Here is a 22,303-nt window from a genome sequence, read left to right as displayed (position 1 = left end):
CAAGGCAAAGATGTCTTTCCTTACACTTACAGAAATAATCCTGGAAATTTTAGCCACTGCAATAAGGCACAGAATGGAAATTAAAGATACACAGATGAGAAAGCAAGAAGTAAAACTCTCTATTTGCAAATCTCAAGCTTGTCTGTGTAGAACACCCTAAGTAATCTACAAAATACTTTGAGAACTAATAAGTTTCTCTTGTGCTTAGTAAGGTTACAAAATACCACATGAATACACAAAATGCAAATGCATTTCAAGATACAGACAAGAAATAATTGGAAACAGAAATGTACTAGCAAAAATTTAATACCATTTTCCATTACTCCTAAGAAAATTATATTATTCTTACTTGTAAGAATCTAACACCTACAGTTTTTGCATAATTAAATTTATAAAATGTTGATGAAGAAATCAAAGAAGAGGTAAATACTTGGAGAAACATATTCATAGATTGGAAAACTCAACATAGTAAAGATGTCAATTCAACATAACCAATAGGTTTAATTTAATTTCTTTCAAAATGTCATTGTAGTTCTTTGTAAACATAAAATTACTCTAAAATTAACAAAGAAACATTAAGCATTAAAATAGCCAAAATATGTTCTAAAAAGAAGAAAAACAAGGGAGGAATTATTGATGCTAAGACTTATGTATGTATGCTGAACTAATCAGGTCAGTCTGGTAGCGGCAGAAAGATAGACGGATCAAAGGAACAGAATAGAACATGCAGACATAACTCCACATGAATATGCCTAATCAATTTTTTATGAACGTGTAAAAGCACTTCAATAAAGAAGGAAAAGACTTTTCAATAAATAATGCTGAAGCAATTAACCATCCATCAGCCAAAAAAAAAAGAAAAAACACTTTATACAAAAAATAATTTTCAAAATGGATCATTGACATAAATGTGAAACAAAATGATAGAATTTTTAGAAAAGAACATAGGAGAAACTCATGTGTACCTACGACTAGGCAGTGTTCTTAGATTTGATACCAAAATCACAATTCATAAGAGGAAAAAAAATCAATACATTTAGTTCATCAAAATGTAAAACTTTTACTCTGTAAAAGATCCCATTAAAAGACAAACTACTGACTGGAACCAAATATTTCCAAAGTCACATATCTACAAAGGCCTGGAATCTAGAATATGCAAAGGACTCTCATAACTCAAACTTAAAAAAAAAAAAAAACAATCCAACCAGAAAAGAGTCAATGGACACAATGAAAATGAAAATAAGCATTATCTTGGCGAAATAAGCCAGGCACAGAAGGACAAAAACTTAATGATTTCACTTATACATGGAATCTAAACAAGTTGGGCTCATAGAAAGAGTAAAAAGGTGGTTATCAGGGACTTCAGGGAGGGGTTGGTAAGGCGGTCAAAGGATATAACATTTCAGCTAGTTAGGAGTAATAAGGACAAGTGATCTATTCTACAATATGGTGGCTATAGTTAATAACAATATGAAATTCCTTGTGAATAACCAAGAGTAGATTTTAAGTGTTCTCACTACAAAAAATAAGTATTTAAGGTAATGCACATGTTAACTAGTCAATTCAGCCATTTCACCATGTATAATTTTACAAAACATCACGTTGTACCTGATAAATATATATCATTTTACGTCAATTAAAAGGTAAATAAGAAAAGAAAATGGTCAGAAGTATGTACAGACACTTAACTGTAGAGGATATTTAGATGACAAATATACTCATGAAAATATGTTCAATATCGTTAGTCATTAGACTAATGCAAATGAAAATCATAATGAGATATCACTATATGCTGATCAAAATGACTAAAATGAAAAATAGTGATAATATCTAATGCTGGCAAGGGTGAGAACATAAAATAATAGAGCCATTCTGGAAAATACTTTGGCATTTCCTTTCAAAACTGAAATGGACTCATCATAAGTTCTAGCAATTGTGTTCTTGGGCATTTACTCCAGAGAATTAAAAGCTTATGTTCACGCAGAAACTTGTCTGTGAATGCCCATAGCAGCTTTCTTCATCATAGCACCAAACTGGAAATTACCCAAATGTCCCTGAAAGGGTGAATAATCAAATTGTGATATATCCAAATCTGAACGCTATTTAGTAATAAAAAGAAAACGCACTACTGATAACAAACACTTGGACATAATTCAGGAAATAATGCTGAGTGAAAAACAATCTCAAAAGGATACATATTAACTCATTTCATTTATATAATAATCAAAAAATAAAATAATTATATAGATGAAAAATGACATAGTAGACTAGTAGTTGCCAGAGGTTAGAGGTTGGGATAGGCAGGGGATGGACAAGGAGCAACACGACAGGCCTCAGAGTAAAGGCAGAGTTGAGTGTCTTGATTATGCCGGTGGTTAAGGAGGCTACACATGTGACGTAATTGCCTCAAATTATACACATACACACATGCATGAGTACGTGTATAACCGGTAAAATATGAATGAGCTTTATGGATTGAATCAATATCAGTTTATTGTTTTTCATATTATTCTAGAGTTGCATAAGATGTTAACATTGGGAATGCTAGGAGAAGGATGCACAGGGTTTTTACACACATTTGTTTGTAACTTCTTGTGCATCTGTAATTATTTCTAAATAAACAATTTGTGAAAGCTGGATTATGTAATTCCCTAAGCATGTGGTTGAGTTAAAGTAAAAAAAAAAAAAAAAAAAAAAAAAGTACTCCATGAACACACAGCTAGTGCTCCTGATTCTGAGTACCTGTAGTTCAATCTATGGATATCATTCTTTTGGATTTACAGTATTGTCTTGAATTATCTAATGCATCTACATCTATACATATAACTACACACACACACACACACATAAACACACACCATACACTTGATTATTAAGTACAGCCAGAGTCTGACTGCTGAGTGTTGAGGAAATTTTCCACAAATGTTAGGGTTTGGGCAGGCAAGGATCCCTACGAAAGGAAATAGAGACCTGAAATCTTAGACAGGGTCATAAAAAATTAAAAAAACTTTACCTACTCAGTATTTATTTCCTTTTTGGCATCTCTTTTAAGTGATTGGTTTTAAAAATTACAAAAGATTAGTTAAGAGTGGTATTGTAATACTGGATTTCATTTCAAGGAACCAATCCAACTCCCCAACAGCTTTGCTTTCTTTCTTTTCCTTAAAAAGAAGCAAGCTTATTTCCCAAAGCCTTTTCTGGCTTGTCAATTTTACAAATGCAGTCAATGATCCATGAAAACCAAACAATTCAGTGAAAGACAATTTAAATAAAGAGGGAAAGCAAACAGTTACAATGTCAGTTCAATCTGAGGAAACACAAGCTCTGTTCCAATGGAACATGAAACTATCAAGTAGAAGTCTATTTAGATGTAGATGTGCAATATAAACATGAAATTTAGATTTTTCTAAATGACAAATTTGCCTGGAAAACTACATTGAATCTGTAACACTTTCAACATCGTTGTTTTTAATATAAGCATTAGTTAATTTTTATGTTTAAAATTATTTTATATTTTAAACATTTGTATACATGCATGTGTATATATACATATGTTTGTATATATGTGCATATGTAATATATATACACATGTATTATTATGTATATATTACACTGTATGTGTATATATATTTTTTCTTTCAGGTCTCAAATATTTCATTTAAGGCCTTTAAAACACTTGTAGGTTCTATGCTCTTATAGTGTCCCCAAATAAAATTATCCTTCATGTACTTCATTTTATATTCTAGCCCACCGGCTCTCTAACTTTAGCATACTATACTCTAGAATCACCCAGACAATTTGTTAAAATAGATTGCTGTGCCCTACCCACAGAGTTTCTGATTTATCAGAACTAGGATAGGGCCTGATAATTTGTATTTCTAATGAAGATCACAGGTGGTACTCTCTCTTCTGGTTTCAGAACATTTTAAGAACCACAGTTTTCGTCCAAGATGAGTTTTTCCACACATTTAAAAATTAGTTTAGGTTTTCTGGAATGGCCAGTAATCTTTTGTGTCTGTTCTCTAGCTCCAGATTACTTGCCTTTACTTAGCTCATAAACTACGCAAAAAAGCAGTAATTTCTTCAAGGAAGAAGTAAATTCTTCAAATTACTTTTAAGTTATTAAATATACTTAAAAGTAATTTGAAGAAGTAAATTCTTCAAATCTAGGCAGATTTCAGTTATTAAAGAATTGCTACTCTGTTTTACAGCTGAAAAGTTGGGAAACAATTTCAAAATTAATTTTGCAAAATCCATGTGCTGAAGCCTATATCAGAAAGCTCCCTGAGCTTTCACCCAGATTAGTTACTCTTACTTTTCACACAATTCATATGCACTTGATTAGCTACTTTTTAATTTGTAAGAGAGCGTATTAGAAGAATAATAACCCAAAGACTATTGCAATAATCCAGAGGAGCAACAGCGATAGTAGCACCTAGTATTTATTGAGATGCTGCTCTGTGACATACACCGTGCTAGATAACCTATTGACATTATCTCATCTGTCCCACCCAAAAAAACTATGACAGAGATATTATCATCCTATTTTACAGAAGTAGACACTGAGACAGAGTCTGAAGCGCAAGATGTTTATTAGGAATCAACATTTGTGAAAGGAAGGAGAAGGAGACAGGGTTGAGCAGAGAAATAAGTTGAACGTTAATGCAAGCCCAACAGAGTCTTTACCAAACTGGTAAGGGCTCTCTAGCAAGATTTGCCTGTCAGTATCTCACATTGGGCTGAAATGGCTGGAAAAATATGCCCACACTTAACTTGAAATGAGTTTCCCCAGAAAGGGTGTGACATCAGGCAAGGAGGTTCTATGTAGCTGAGGCTGACCCTTTAAGCACTTAATGGCTGGAAGTTATCTATGAATTATATCTTCCCACCCCTGTGCTGGGGAGGAAGTACTTCTCTGAAGAACTTAGGTACATATCTTGTGTCTGTTACTGATTTGTCCAAGGACACAGAAATCATCTGAGTAACAATTCAAACCCAGGACTATCTGATTCTTTCAATTACATAATCTGTTAGTTTCTGTATGCTGCGTACATTTCTTAACAATGTCATGAGGACTCCATCATGGACACCCACCAGATTGTGTGATAAAGCACTGATGACCTCAGGTGCCACTGAGGAATGTAGAAGATTTTGTTGCTACATGAAAGGTCTCTAAACCTCACTATAATCTTGTCACTTGCCATCCTGTCAGTGTGCAGTATGAGTATGGAATTCGTGAACAGTTAGCACTATCCCTTTCACTCAAGCTACCATCATTTTTCATTCTGATGACTGAAAGAGCCTCCAAATGCATCTCACTGCTTCATGGTTGCTCCACCCAACGTCAAGACTGACTTAATAGAAATGTATTCATACCACAATTCTGCTCAAATGTTTTAAACAATTGTTCACACCTAAATAAAATCCGAATTCTTACTGAAGAACTTTCAAGCTCTGTATAACCTGACCCTGTCTTCTCACCAGCTATTATGGCTCTCAAACATGCTAAGCTAAATCCAGCTATGAAGATTTTGCAAGTGCTGTTTGTTCTGTCTGGAATGCTCTTCATCCAAGTCCCCCCCCACACTCTGGAGTTGTGCTCAATGCCATCTTTTCAGAGAGATCATCTTGACCACCCTAGAGAAAATATAGCTCTGATTCTTACACTGCACATGCCAACTCCTTCCCTTGCTTCATTTTTCTCCTTTGTTCTTTTCACTGCTCAGAATTGTGCAAACGTGTGTATGCACGCATACATATTTGAGTATAATTTTATTCCTAGTATCATTTTTGCATTGTGCAGTTAGAATACACATACCCATACTCAAATTATTCATTATCTGTCTCCTCCACTGTAACTTCACGTTATTACCTATAGAGATTTTAGCTGTCAAGTTCATCTGTGTACTCCCAGATTCTAAAAGAGCGCTTGTTACCTGTCAAGAAAATTAATTAAATTTAAAAAATGACAGTAGTGAAAACATATATGTGTAAGCTAAGGTAACTCAAATTCCAGCTCTACAACCAACCAGTTTGGATAAATCATGTGAAACTCTAAGCTTTGTTTTGTTTTGTTTTCTGTCTCAATTGGAGTTAATATATTCACATTTATTTTATTAAATTAAATAACATATTACAAAATGCTATGGAAAAGATAAATAGGGCTAATGAATAGTTAATTGAATTTGAGTATCTATCCCAAAATAATGAGTAAATTACTGAAGCTTTTCTTCTCTTCAAAAACTAAGCCCTCATGATTTAGAAAATATGTTTATATAAATTTTCCAGTGCACTGACAATGAAAGATAATGAAGCACTATTCTTTTATTTTTTAAATTTGAGTGGTATTTGCAATTAATTACTGCATTGTACTATATCCAATATGCTCTGCTACATATTTATGCTCTACCTTTTATTAAATGTGTCTTCAAGGGAGACACTATGGAATTATGCTTAGGATGCTTGATATGTGTGTACTAGGCAGACTGATCTTCCAAGTTTCCCACTGATCACTCTACTGCTTGTGTACACTCATAAGACCCAAGGTTTCTTCCTTCCAGCCTAGATTGATTCTTTTCAGTCCTTCCTAAAATAACTGTCACCATTCACCTTATCTTTCTTACTTGGTCAAGATATTCATTCATTATCTTTGTTCTTCAAATGTGCTACCCACATGGGTCTTTCCGGGTTTTCAAAAAGCATTGCACTTATGGATTGTGCCATATTGTTCAACATTTACCTGTGTTATTTAAGGGGGCTTTCTCCCTATATCATATGCACAGATCCTGAGGAGCAGAGAAAGTTCTTGAGGAAAGGGACTGGATTACTCATTGCTTTACTATATTCCGAAACCATCACCACTCTCCAAATATAAGTAGATGCTTGATATAACTCTAAATAGATATTATGCTTTTTTAAATCCAGTAATTCCTAGTTCTCACAATTCCAAATATCCCCTAAGTAAAGAAACTATTTTAATTAGATATCTCACTAAAGAATAAATAAAGGCCTTTCATGATTTCAACTCAGTACTTCAAGAGTTATGTAGACTGTGGGAAGCACAGTTTCAAGGCCTAAAGCTGAGAATTAAGCTGCAATTAGGCTGTTGGGACCAAAAGGTTTGTCTATGTTCAGGATAAAACAGTTTGGCCGGGCGCTGTGGCTCACGCCTGTAATCCCAGCACTTCGGGTGGCTGAGGCGGGCCGATCACCTGAGGCAGATCACCTGAGGTCATTACTGGAGACCAGACTGGCCAACATAGTGAAACCCCATCTCTACTAAAAATACAAAAATTATCTGGGCATGGTGGTGGGCACCTGTAATCCCAGCTACTCGGGAGACTGAGGCAGGAGGTGAACCTGAACCTGAGAGGTGGAAATTGCCGTGAGCAGAGATTGCGCCACCGCACTCCAGCCTGGGTGACAAAGCGAGAATCCATCTCAAAAAGAAAAAAAAGAAAAAAAAAGTTTGTGGTCTGCAATTGACGTAAAACTTTCTAATCTAGCTCGCAAATCCCTGAAATTTACTTCATTCATAGCCTACTTCTACTTTGCACAGCCGGTCAGGGTTTTGGAAAAAGAGAAATCGGGGATTATCTCCTTCTACTCTCCAGTGGGAAGACGGAAGCTTGCATTAATAGGGACGAAGACCCTCATGTTGTTCAGGAATTAAGACAGGCTTTAGAATAGCCTGGATAAACTTTGGACAGAATTTTTTGGCTGTTATAAAACAGAACTTTCCAGTGATTTTGAAACCCATTTCCTTACTTTTATTTTTCCTCACACCAAAAGGGTAAGGAAACCAACTTTGGTCTATTACTGGCTTGTCCATGGCCTGGAACTGCCCACTCCAAACCCCAAGAATTATTATCCTGATTCTTCCTGCTCCTCCTTGTCCATAAGATGCTATTGCTCTGAGATGCATGCCAGTATCTTGAAGCTGACATAAAAAATAAATTCATGATAAAATGACGATGGTTTGTAGGCCAACCGTAAGACAGTGAGATTTTAAGCCAGAACACACTGGGTTTTGTCTCTGAACTCTAACTACCTGTGTGACCTTGAACAAGTTATTGAATGTATTAGAGATTCAGTTGACTCATATGTAAATAGGTATAAAGGAGATTACTTCATGGTCTTGTGGTGAGGATTAAATAAAATCTTATGTGTTAACGTGCCCAGCACAGAGCCTTGAAAACAGTAAATGTATCCTCAGTAATATCACCATCAAAATGAATATTGATCACAGATTAAATACTATCATTTGAGTCCTTCCACATTAAAGCTCAAGGAGGTGAATAATGATAAACAAATAATACACTAAAACTCGTCGTCTCTTTAATCTTTTTTAGAAAGGGCCCTGGGATTTCCCAAAATGCATTAAGAATACAGGCACCTATTCTTACCAAATATGAAAAGAAGCAGCTTAAACCATCAGAATTCTTTCCTTCCAGAACTCTTTCAGTATAGGGTGATAAGGAATGAGTTGCTTAGTGAGAATCCTACTCCTTTGCCTCTCACCACTAAACAATAGCACCAGCGTAATTTCACCTTTCAGAGTTTAACTTTATCACTCTAGGAATCCTTACAGAATTCTTTTGAGCTGCAAACCATCTAGGTGTCAGCATCTTTATTTTTCTTTGAGTTTGCTTTTTTTTTTTTTAATGAAGAAACAGAGACGTAACCTTTCAAATACTGATGAACAAAAAGAATACAATGTGATAGTGTTTTAGTCTTAATTTTGTCACTAGCTGCAATAGTTTAGTAAAGTCAATTGCTATCAATATATTCATTTGTCAGTTGTCCTCATTCTTCAAATGACTGGCTTACAAATACACAGGGCAGTTACAAGATTAAAATAAAGTACGAATTGAAATCATTTTGCTAAGAAAAAACCACTCTGCAGTTTTAAGAGTAATTATTGCTATCACAACCACAGCCAGAAGCCAAATTTTTACATCAACATTTCATTATTGGAGACAGTGGTACACGAACATTTTTACAAAGATTGCAATTTGTGTTTTCATGGATTTTGCACTTTCTGTGACTATCTTGTTTACAGTACTTGCTTTTATCTACAAGGAAAAGACTATCAAATCTGCAGTTACACATCTTAATATCTTTCCCTGGGTTTTTATTTCAGTGACATTTGTAATGCTTGTGATTCACTTCACTGCTAATCTGAAAGGAGCAGCTAATTATCCAGGCTGGGATAGGGGTTCTGATAAACATGCCTTTGTGAGATCCTAAGGATCACCTTTGAGCCTGGTAAGACAGGGCCTGGAGAGGGAGGGAAAAGTAAATGTCAGCCAGCTTTGGAGTCATGAAGAGTAATCATTGTAGAGAAAGTTTAGTTGATTTTTGGCCTGAAAAAATGTTACCTGAATGTTTTCAAATTCACTAGTTTTTCAGAGTCACTTGTAGCTTTCCTAACCGAAACCCAGTCAGAGGTTTTTGTTCTCCAGGAATTCTTAGAAGTGCAACAAAATGGGCATATGTTCACTTGGTGGTACAATTAGGGTGCTTTGTCACGCTAGTTCCTAGAGGCCCTAAGAAAAGTAAAGCACTAGCACTCTTCAGAGGAGTATAGGAAAGGTTCAGCTACTAAGCCTCCAACTTTCTTCCTTTGTGCCAAGTATCTAAGAATAGATTCATATTTAACTGATGAGATAAACTTGAATTCTAACCCATAGAAATGCAACCATATTATGCTGAACATATCTTTGGAGAAAGAGAAACAGCAAAGAAAGACAGCAGAACAGTTGCAGAGGAGATGAATAAATAGCATAGTTCCTAAAACAATAATTAGCTGCCATTTTAAGATGCTTAGATTCTCAAGTAGAATGTACAACAATGTCACCACAAAAATGCATTGCACTAAATCATAGAAATACGTTCCCTGTTAAACATCAACTTGTAAACATGGACTCTGTATGAGATCTTTTCAATTTAAGAAAACTTAAAATGTAGTAGGCATGAAAATCCGTATTTATAATATCCTTAAGATAGGAGACAACTATTTGTTTTAGTGAAGATTCCTACATTAGTAAAAGGTCTTATTAGTTGACTACTTTAAATAGGCTAACAATAAATCATTAACTGGAATAACATGAACTATTAAAAGCCAGTTCAAACTTAAGGTCAATGAAAAGAAAGATGAAGCATCTCAATTTATAACAAAGCAACTCAATTTACAGAATTAGATTTATAAAAATTTGATTTGCATGCCACTTCTCAGTAATATTACTTTGTACAATGTGAGTCATGGGAGTGGAATTGTGATATGATTTGCCTGATTCTTGAACCAGGGCAACTGATTTATCATTACTATCTTGAGATCTCAAGGAGGAAGCCATCATAGTTCGGTCATCTGTTATTGCCCAAGAAGTAGTGTCTGACCAGATGAGAATAAAATATAATGAATGAACTATGTAAGTTATGGTAATGAATCTCAATCTAAGCTAGACATAGTTTCTTCCTTATCAATTTTGTTTGTTTGGAGAAGTTTTGAGACTGTCTATTGATCACATTGATATAGCAGATGCAGCCTGAAGGAAATGGATGGTATATAAGAGTAATTTCTGATGCAACCTGAGAAGTAGTGGCTTGTTCTAATTCTGGAAGGAGGGAAAGATTCTGTTTTGATCATCTATTGTTGCTTGAAAAATTACCTCCAAAACATGGTAGCATAAACAATTTCGTTTTATTTGCCACTGATTCTCTAGGTTACAAATCCAGGCAAGGCTTACCTGGGAGATTTCCTGTTCCATGTGGATTGGCTTGCTATCTTATGAGGTTACAGTTATATGGTGGCCAGTGCTGAAACATGCAACGTGTCTTTGCCCACATCTTGGCAGGGACAGCTGTGAGCCTGAATCTCACTTTGTCCACATGACTATCTTCTCATGGTTAGCTTGGGCTTCTTTACTTGTACTCAAGGGTGAGCAGTTCAAGTGACAATGGCAGAAACTGCAGAACTCTTAAGGCCACACTTCATAAGTCAACAAGAATCACTTCTACTATATTCAGTATATAATCCCAGATCCTAGGGGATGGCACACTAGCAAGGACACTCTACAAAATAGCATATGTGATCAAATATATTATGGAGGCCAACACAATTTACCATGTGAGCACCATGACTTATTAGAAAAATCATGTGCCTAATTTCTTTCTCATAATTCTCGATGTGAACCTTGGAAAGCAGCCATATTTTGTACTATGTATTCTCAGAGCAAAAGACAGAAGCTACCAGATAAAATTGGCACTCACCTGGCGGAACTGTTCCAGGTCAATTTTGTTACCCACCAACACCAGGGGAATTTCATAGGTATGGCGGACCTGAAAAATGAGCTCTTTAAACTTGGCAGCCTCCTGAAATGATTGACGGTCAGTGACGGAGTAGCAGATAATGAAGCCTTCCCCACCTCGCATGTACTGCTCCCGCATGGCTGTGAATTCTGCCTGCAGGAAAAAAAAATAAATTTAGTTATGGGCTGTCAATATAGCTAATTAATAGGAGGTTTAAATGTAATCATTATGAAATTTGAATGTTTTAAACTATTAAGAATATTGATATTTAATCATAGGAGATTTCATTTATGAGATATTAGAAAAACATATTAAACAGCAATTTTTACTCATGGACTCTTAGGGATTGTATAAAGATGATATATATATATATATATATTTTTTTATTTGTAATGACCTCACTTTAAAAAAATGAATCTAAATGTTTATACTTCAATCATTAAATTTATTTGAACCCAGGCTATTCTTTAAATTACATATTTCAGATATTTTTGGAACCAATTTTCTTTTCTAGAAACATTGAAGAAAAAAATGTATAATCTAAGGAAATTAGCTTCACTTTGCAAATGAAAGTACGTTTGTATAGGGGATTTGCCATAAGTCTGCCAAGGAATCTGGGGGAACAAACTTTTCTACTCAAAACTATGAAAATGAATTAGAGTTAGACCTTGGTCTTCCTTGTGAATGGATAAAGTTATTAGCATTGATAATTCCAGATCCAGTTATTTATTTGGGTATTAGATTTGTCTCATGAAGGTACATAAACAGAAGGATCTAGATTGCTGAGGGATGGATCATTTTCTGCATTCTGCTGACTCTTTCATCTTCTTTCAAGTACAACTTCTCAGTGACTGAAAATTCAATATTTGGTCTAGATTACAATTTGGAAAGTTCCTTTAAGTCTAAAATATCTGTTTTTATTCACTTTTATTCTGAAACTACTGTTAAAATGGCAATGGATAATTAGATAGAAGCAATGGAAAATATAAAACTTAACTTCTGTCTGTGGAATAAGCAATGAAAGAACAAAAGAGCATATTGTGACTTGGACAATTTGTGCTATAAGTAATCAAAGAAATACAATTTTTGGTGGGTTTTAACTGTGTTTGAAGAATTTGAGAAAATGGGACTTCTTTACCTAGCAAAATGTTTATAAGAACTCACAAAATGCCCTACTCAGAGTAATTGTTTAAATAAATGTTATTCTGATTTAAGCTAGCTTGAAAGATGGGAGCATTTACGTAGATCCAGGAACGTTGGAAAACTAGGGTGGTTGCAAGTCCAGAGACTGATAAAGTTAATACATTCCTGAGTTAATAAGTGAATTTCACCAATCATTTTCAGTAAATATGGAATAAATGCAAACAGTGTTTGCATCAGTTTCAGCAGTCATTTCTAAGTTGCAAGAACTGGATTACAGAGAGGACAAGAGACTTGTCCAAAGACCGACAAAAACATGATATAGAGTTGGTTCAAAAAATTCATGTTACCTGACTCTCACTATATCAAATTACTTAGCATTAAATTTTATTTTAACTCAATCCTAAATTTCACTATGTGAGTGAAATGTACTAATTTGGGAGAAAACATTCTATTGGATCCACGTTTCATTCCTGAACCACGACTGAGTAATAAAATATATGAGATCCCTCATAGTTCTGACATACTCCGATTTTGAAACCCTATGTCTGAATCAAAACTCCATAATTGACAGGACTTGACTAGAGAAGTATGGACTGAAAATGATAACTGATGTTTCTCAAACTCATAATTACATTTCTTTGGAAAAGAAACGATAGGATCATCTTAGAAATATTTTTGATCTTTAGGAAAACATAATTAGATCTGTTATATCAGTTGTGTATGATTAAAATAATAAAAATGCAAGCTAAACTGGAAAAGATCTATTTTACAATTTAAAGTTTATGCTATTTTCCGATTATTATTTTCAGTACTAAAGTTTTTGATTTTCAATCGTCTAGTCCTTTTTGAAAATTAACAAATACAAACAATAGCAAAATATTTAAATGGTACAGATGTATCCAGTACCAATTTAGTTTTCTTCCCACCTCAAACTTCTAGTTTTCCTTTTCAAATGCATCAGTTAATAGCTTCTTTAACTTTACACTACTGTCTGTGTACATACAAGCATATACATGTTCCTTCTTCCTTTATATATCGTTCTAAACTCAATGGGAAACAAAATATATATCTTTAATTAAAATGTAATAGCCCTACTATACCTTGGAAACTATTCTATATAAGTATATATAAATATTGCTTATTCTTTTTTATAGAGACACCATAATTCTTTTTATACATGTACCATAATTAATTTAGCTACTTATCTATGAACAGGCATTTAGATGGCCTCCTTTTATTCTTATTATAGAAAATACTGTGATATATATATTCTTAAACATTGCACAGATTTATCTATACCTGAGAAACAGTATTTCTAGACCAAAAAAACATACATTTTACCTTTGAGAAATATTGTCAATCTCAATGCCAAAGACATTGTGTCAACAATACTTTCTCCAGCGTTATATAAATGTGACTATTTATCCTCATTTTCAATGATGCTGCTTATCAAATTGTTCTACTTTTGCAAATCGTAGAATTGAAACATCATGTTCCTTTTATTTGTATTTATTATTTATGTGTTATGATCAACATGTCCTACGTTTTATATTCATTTGTATATTGTCTTCTACATATTGATTTTATTTTGTTGTGAAGAATGTAGTAGTTTTCTTTGAAGGGGCTTGGTTCTTTTTGTTGTTCAATTGTAGATTGTTTCTTAAATTTGAACTGAAGGAATATATTTCTATGTGAGACATAAGAAAAAGAGCAATGATTTGACGACTTCAACAAAAATATGCCATAAAGAAATGACTAACAAATTTGATAAAGCGTAACAACCTGTTAGGAAGATAAGCAAATTACAGAAGGCAAAATTCACAGAGAATATTGGATGATTGAATGAATAAAGGTCCAACAGTGCTTGTTAACCAGATTCAAAGTTGCACACATATCACATTAAAAATAGATATGTCAAGGAATAACATCTGATCTAAATTGGAATCTCTAGGTATAAAGTTCCAGCATGCATACTTTACAATTTGGATGATTTTTGTTTTGCACCTATCTGTATGAATACATAACTGAATGTATGCTCTAGAGTGGTCTTTATGTTCTGGAAGCAGAAAAAGGTAGTCATAGTGCATGACCTCTAGGACTGTTACTTAGAGCATGTCTTCTGTCATGTCACATAACCTCTCTGGGCCTCAATTTCCCCTTTTGTTAAAGATGGATTAGGACATACACTTAACCAGTCTTACAGGGCAGTAGAAAAGCTCAAATGAGAGAAGAGATGTGAAAATGCTTTGATGAATTTTTTAAATACAATACAAATCAAGCCTATTATTATCTCTGGTACAAATCTGGCAGAATAGAAGCTTTCACTGGGAGAACAGGCATGAAATCCTCTTTTAGCTGCATTAAATATAAATATGGCAGTGTTTTTTATATAAGCTTCATCAGAAAAGTATTAAGCTTTTTTTTTTTTCCCCAAACAGAAAATCTTTCCACCAATAAAACAGATGTAATGAAGCTATCATAATGAATGGGGAGGATGTTTTATCTTAGATGACCTTTTCTATACCAACTCTTTACACAACATGTATACAAGTTTCTGTGTGTGTGTGTGTGTGTGTGTGTGTGTGCGTTTTACTAGAAGATGCAGTAGAGGCTGATGGGACCCAGAGATTTGAACAAAATCTCTTTACTATGTATTAACTTAATAATATATGATAAGGAAATCACTTTAAAAGGAAAAATGCTGTGTTCAACATGTTGCTTCCGCCTTCATTCACCCATGAATTAAAGATCCCTATACTTTCTGTTTGGTGTATCCTGAATGTTAATGCCTTCTTCATTTGCTTCCTGCTATAAATGAAACTTGTTGGTTAATTATTCAGGAAAATTTCTAGATTCCATCTGCTATCTATAAGTAGCAACATATTTATGTAACAGACCCTTTGTATAAAATGCTACAAATATAAGCATTTCTAATATTTTCAGAGCTATTCTGAGTACAGCATTCCAGTTTGATCAGTTGCCTTTGATATACTCCCTTGTATTAAAATTGTGTGATAATTTTTCTATATTCAGAAAATGAATACAGAATTTTTGATGAATCTCATATTCCAGCTTCTTGATTATCAGAGTAAGAATTTTAAGCAGGTATTAGAAAATGTAGGAACTGGGCTAGCTCCCCATTGCATTCAAGTAGCAGTACTACAAAGATACGAATGCCTCACTATATTCAAAAAGCACTAGCACTATATTCAGACCAGCTTATTAACCACTCCCAGCAAGGGCACACAGATAGCATTACATATATTGATCTGAATCCCTTTTGGCCATCTTTTTAATGAACCACATGTCCATATTTGTTCTCCTTATGGAAAAAAAAAGTAAATTAAAAAGTCAATCAGTCATATACCTAACATTGTATCAAGTGGTAGGAGATATATATATATATATCTATATATATCTTCATTGGAGAAACACAACCAAGCCAAGATAAATTGAATGAATAATAGTTAAGATCTAAATGAACCTTGGGGTTGAGAAAATGGCAGGAACAGTTTTCAGAGGGAAGGCAAAGAGGGCTTGGTAGGGAAAAGGATGTGATGTTCTTCCTTAATTTTATTATTTGTACAGAACTCCCCAACTTTCAGGTAACCTCACTTCCAAAGATTATATATTCTCACTCTTAAATAGCCTTTCATAGTCCAAATTCATCATTTGCATAGTAGTTAATCATCTAGGACCTGCTTAGCCTTCAATAGCTGAATTTTTGGAGGGTGGCATAGCACAGAATCATGTGATTATTGTTTCTTTTATTTGCATCTTTTTAATGAAAGTATAGAAACAATTCTAAAGGATTAAAATCTAGGTATCATAAATTTACTACAATTTATGCAAAGCAAAAGGATTGCAATAAGTAGGAGTGGTGGTTTCTCAGTCTCAATCTGATGCCTTAAACTGGTTATGTCAATTGAAATGAAAATGAACAAACAGCTTTTATAAATGCCGATAATGTGAGGTCAAAGATTGTGCCTAAAAGTCAAAATATAATTAGCAAATACCATTTTACAGTTTTCAGAGAAGATAACCTATCGTTTGTTTTTTGGTATTTGACACATATTTTTAGGAATGCATTTTATCATGGAATACTGCTTGTGCTGTGCCTAACTCATTCATCAAATATTTATTGAGCACTTATATATGACAGTTGTGTAAGATTTGAGATTGGTAAAATAAATACATATAATAAAACTAAAATATGGAGATATATATTTTTTATTTGTCATTTATATATATATGACAAATAAAAATTAGAGCATCAAAACCAGGATAGAGTGAGGAGACACAGTTTGATTTACAATTTGAACATCTAAACAACCCAAGCTACAATGAAAACATGATCAATTATATCACTTTTGTTATCAATAACAACATATTAATTTGACACAAATCTCCCCTAAGCACTGACAGCTGAAGGCAATTTCTCTTCTTGGGGTTGAGATAAGAGAAAACATCCCCAGTGTCAACTCAACTAGATCTGTAGTATCAGGTTCTCTAAGACTATTCTGTGATTGTGTTTTTCAATGTAAGCCTTGTCAAACATTTCATAGTCATACTTAATAATACTGATGGAAGCTTCAAGTAAGATAATAGAAAATTATTCCGTAGAAAGTGATTAGTGTGTAATAATTGATAATGATGTTTAAAATCTTTTTAGTTTAGTTGTTGGCATTGAAACTGGAGGCTTGAAGGGTACTTGGAATCCAACTATAATGATGGCTCCTGGAAAACTCTTAACTAAATACAATTTGAATAAGCATTAAGGTTGTAATGCAGGAATAGCTGCATAATTTGTAGATCCCCATGCAAAAATGAAAATGTGAGGCTACTTGTTCAAAAATGATTAAGAATTTCAAGACAGCAAGAGTAATACATTAAAACAAGTGCAATGCACTTCTGGGCTTGGGACCCTGGGCAGCTGCAGCAATTGCTGGCCATGAAGTCAGTCCCATTGCAATGAGATTAGCACAAAATAACAGCCAGGAGCACACGTGAGCGGAACTAGAACTCAGGAGATTTTTGTCAGAAGGAAAGTAACAAGCAGGCAGCCTTATTGTAGTAGGATTGGTTTGGCAATGGTCAGGGTCACAGTGGAGGAAAGGGCCATTGAGAGCAGGGAGAAAACCATGAAGGCTTTCGCAGTAATTCTGAAGTGAGGTTTCACAAAAGGAGAAAGAAAAGGGGGGAACATTCTTGAATGAGAGGTCACAATAAAGAAAAACGGAGAGAAAGGAATTATGAAAAAATGACATGAAAAACATATCTCACATTAGATATAAAAAAAAAGTATAGAGATATTAAATGAGATGGCCGAAGTCCTGGAGCTATCAAGTAGAACATCAGAGACACATTGATACCACTGCCTCGCCGAGGAAAGAAAGAATTAAGTTAAATTAAATATGGTTCCAGTTTTTGTAGCCCTGGATCTAGTGGTTGTAATGACAGAGATCAGCTGATTGAGAAAGTAAATAACTTAAGAGCCATCATGTCCCACACAGAGTTCTACTTGTCTAGTTAAGAGTTAATATTAGACATCCAAATGGAACTATCCATAGATAACTGGAAATATGGCTTAGGTGAAAGATTAGAATCTAAATGGGGTAGTTGTGACAGACTCAGGGGACAAGCCTTTTGGATGAATATGTGAGTTGGAAATTGGGCACAAATTAATTAGTCTGGATCAGTTTGGGAGGACAAATTCTTTTTGTCCCTTCTTTTTGAGAGCTGGAGCTTTGCCTCCATTTGAAGTGTTTTATCTATTTTAAAGGAGATTTTATAGAAATGGTTTTTGACAGCTTTCTTCTAGTTTTGTTCTCTTTTGCCAGGCATGCTCAGCACTTATGCCTTTCTTTTATTGTAATTACATGTGTTTTACTCTCATTCCCATCAGTAGACTCTAACCTACCTGAGCATCATATTCTCCAAAGCACTAGGGACAGTGCCTGGATCAAAGCCCAACAGATAATTATATTATCACTTGGTTAATTACTTACTTTAAGCTAAATGTTTTAAAATATGTTACTATTCCCTGGATGATATGCACTTTAAGGGGAGTGAGGATTGGAGGTAGGAGGATGAAGATAAAAGGGAAAGGGAACCAAATCCCTAAACTAAATGGATAAAGCTTTTAGTAACTTATTCATTCCTGTACATGTAAGGCCAGGTCTAGTTTAACTTTTAGATAAACCTATATCCCATTGAAATCCACAGCAATTATAAAGCAAGTTAATGTTCCTTATTTCATTGTCTAGCATTAGTCATTTGTCTTACGCTAAGAAGGGAGGAGGAAAGAGGAATCTTACTGTATTTGGATCAAATTTTGCACCAAAATTTCTTTCCCATAGAATTCTGTTTGCCTTTCCTCCTTCTATTTGACTTGTATTTTGTCAAAGATTTAAAGTTTCATGATCGCCTCTGGGTGGTACAAATCCACTAAAAGATATTTCTAATCACAGCTGGCTTCCTGTTTATCCTGGAGGTCACTCATACTGGGAGCTGTTTTCCTGCTGATAAAACCTACAGGAATGAATCTTGGAAGAAGTCAGCATAACTGTGTTGTGAAAGGATTTCATCTACCGCAGTTTAGTCATTCCCAATGTGATACTGAAAGGATGATTTCAACAAAAATAGAGTGAAACAAGAAACTCCACATGACAAAGTTGCAGTTGCTAATTGATTTAGAGTACCTGATAGGATACTACTATAAATAAGAAAAATGATATGGGACTCATGCACACACATACCCACACATGCTTTCTCTAAAAAAGCTTCACCATCCACAATGAAATTCATATTTCTAAATATTAAATAAAAAATAAATTACTATTTGGTTCCTCCTTTGGTAAAAACTAAATAATCTTGTTTTGCAATATACAGAATAATTTGTCTCCAGAGAATTACAAAATTTTAGAGTTGTATTGACAGGCCAGCATTCCCTCATCATACAAGTGAGGAAAGTGATTATTGGAGCAGATGTTTGTCCTCTATGACATCAGAAGTACAACCAGGAAGAGATTACAAGGTTCTTGACCATCATAAAGTGCTGGATATACTTCATCCTCCAGCTTAGTTATACCTCCTGAGTGGCTGCTCTAACCCCAGGGTCTCCCTTTTCCAATCAATCCATCAATGGGGGGAAATCCATCCATTTCACTATCTGATTACTCTTCTTTAAGGACTGCATTTATTCTGCAGCTCTTCTGTCTCCAAAGGTCCAGTGGTTGCACATTTACTTTCACATCAAATCTATACTCATCAGCCTGATTTTAAGACCCTATATAATCTGATATCATGCTACCAATCAAGCTTTATCTCCAGTTAATATTGAATATGCCCTCTCTAATGGGGTCACTTCTCTCACGGCCTGATCATAAAAGTTGTCTCTCTCACCATTGTGCTTTCACGAACATTATTCCTCATACTTGAACCTTTTTTAGGGAATCAAGAATTTAGTGATTATCAGATGCAAACTTTTTACTTTGCAGATGAGAAAATCAGAGCCCAGAAAGGTAGTGATGATGTCATTTTTTCATTGCTAATTAAAACACAGCCAGCTCAGAAAGTCCAGTTTTCTAATCCCTTCTACATCACATGGGTAGCTTTCTTTCCTTTGCTGTGATCTGAATCCTGTGCACGCTTCTAAGTCGATTATATTCTTCCTGTGTTTTTTTTTTTTTTGGGGGTGTGTGTGTGTGAACCCATACCTAACAAATCCAGCCTTTATTGAGAATTATTATTTTTTGTATATTTTCATCACTTATGAACTTAAAACATTAGCAATTAATTATATCTTTCTTATTTTCTTTTTATTCAAGGAATTAGACTTGTGTCACCAAGCAAATGTTAAACATTAATTAGAGGACAACATCTATTCCTAAAGTGTTTTTAACACTTACGTTGCACTTATATTGCTTGACAGATTTTTAACATTAAAAAATTCAACTAAATTGCTGCCATTTGAACAAATAAATGCCATTTAGAAAAATATTTTGATGTGCTAACTCTATGATAATGTATGTATTCTCGAACACAGACATAATAAGCAAGCTTCTAACAGTAAAGGAGTTTGTGAGTACTAATAAGGAAAATCATCCTAGATAAATCTTTTAAGAAAATTGGTAGAAAAAAGTTTTAAAATTTATGATGTTAAGGGACATGCCTGTACCATAAAATCAGCAAAATTTTTGTTCCCAAGTCAGTCAATATCTTTCTGTCTTTAAAAAATACATTTGTAATCTTGTGAAATGGTTTGGCTGTGTTCTGGCCAAAATCTCATTTTGAATTGTAGTTCCCATAATTCCCACATCCTAGAAGGGACCTGGTGAGAGGTAATTGAATCATGGAGGCGGTTACCTCCATGCTGTTCTTATGATAGTGACTGAGTTCTCCTGAAATGTAATGGTTTCATAAGGGGCTTTCTCCACTTTTGCTCATTCTTCTCCTTCCTGCCACCATGTGATGAAAGAAGTGTTTACTTCCTATTCCACCATCATCGAACACTTTGTGAGGTCTCCCAGCCACACTGAACTGTAAGTCAATTAAACCTCCTTCCTGGCCTGTTGCCATGGCTCACGCCCGTAATCTCAGCACTTTGGGAGGCCGAGACGGGCAGACTACGAGGTCAGGAGTTCGAGACCATCCTGGCCAACATGGTGATCTCTACTAAAAATACAAAACTAGCTGGGCGTGGTGATGCATGCCTGCAATCCCAGCTACTCGGGAGGCTGAGGCAGGAGAATCACTTGAACCCGGGAGTCAAAGGTTGCAGTGAGCCAAGATCACATCACTGCACTCTAGCCTGGTGACAGAGCACGACTCTATCTCACAGAAGAAAAAAAAGAAAAAAAGAAAACCTCTTTCCTTTATAAATTACCCCATCTCAGGTATGTCTTTATTAGCAGCATGGGAACAGACCAATATGCCCTGCATCTTGCATAAAAATATATTAGGAAAAAATTTAACTATATTGAAAAAAAAATCATTGTTTGTTCCATATTATTTCAACTCCCTGCAGTAACTGTGCTCAATCAAATAATTTGGTTATTCAAATATAATTGTGTTTCATTACACTTTTAAACTCAGGTGAGCTGTTCCATAACACAAAAACATTGTCATATCAGTTTGGTAATTTTAGAATCATTTTGATCTAGTTATTTAAAATATAATAATTTTAAAATTGCATATTCAACTACATTGGAAAAAATAGGATTTCATTATTAGGTTAGGGCCAGGAAAAATATGGGGATAATGGAGAATGATGAGATAATGATGATATTTGAGTTTTAAAATTATCAAGGCTGGTTTCTATTATGGTATTGTTTGTGAGATACCTCAAGATGGATTCACTCTGGAAGTTAATAGTTTTTGAAATTGTTAGTAAGTTGTAGTAAATAGAAAAAGTATGGATATATGAATATCATATTAACATAGAGCATAGATATTAACATCATATCATATGCATACATATAAAATATAAGCACATATATTAATATTATATAGCATATGTTTTATTATTTTAAAATGTATTTTGGTGGCTAGGACATACGATAATTTTAAACAATGCTTTTCTTAAACCCTTTCTATTGCAGCAATATTTTAAAATCAAAAGCTTCCTGTTCAAGAGAGTGGGCAAGTTCTCAATCTCTTGCTCCTCAAAATGCAATAGAAATCACAGAACTATTGTTATTATTTGATATCTATACTACCATTGGAAAACAAAATGATAGCAACAGTAATTCAAAATTTCTGGAAAATTAAAAGTGAAAGTAGAAAAAAAACAATAAATAGAAAGAGTCCTAATGAAGTCTTGGGAATCGTCAAACACAGCATCATCAAC

At 34.3% G+C, this 22,303-nt stretch overlaps 1 protein-coding gene across 2 annotated transcripts in view; it reads right to left on the bottom strand.

The window, feature by feature from the left end:
* The window catches only part of RIT2 (Ras like without CAAX 2), a 402,484-nt gene that overhangs the window by 185,426 nt on the left and 194,755 nt on the right, over positions 1-22,303 (bottom strand). For both annotated transcript variants that reach the window (XM_007974176.3, XM_073006352.1), the window contains exon 4: positions 11,272-11,463. In XM_007974176.3, coding sequence (XP_007972367.1) covers positions 11,272-11,463 — 192 coding nt within the window. The remainder of the gene's footprint in view (positions 1-11,271; positions 11,464-22,303) is intronic.

This window comes from Chlorocebus sabaeus, chromosome 18 (genome assembly GCF_047675955.1).
Source record: "Chlorocebus sabaeus isolate Y175 chromosome 18, mChlSab1.0.hap1, whole genome shotgun sequence".
Taxonomy (NCBI): Eukaryota; Metazoa; Chordata; class Mammalia; order Primates; family Cercopithecidae; genus Chlorocebus; species Chlorocebus sabaeus.
The sequence above is the reverse complement of the archived record's forward strand: the minus strand, read 5'-3'. Positions and strand labels throughout refer to the sequence as shown.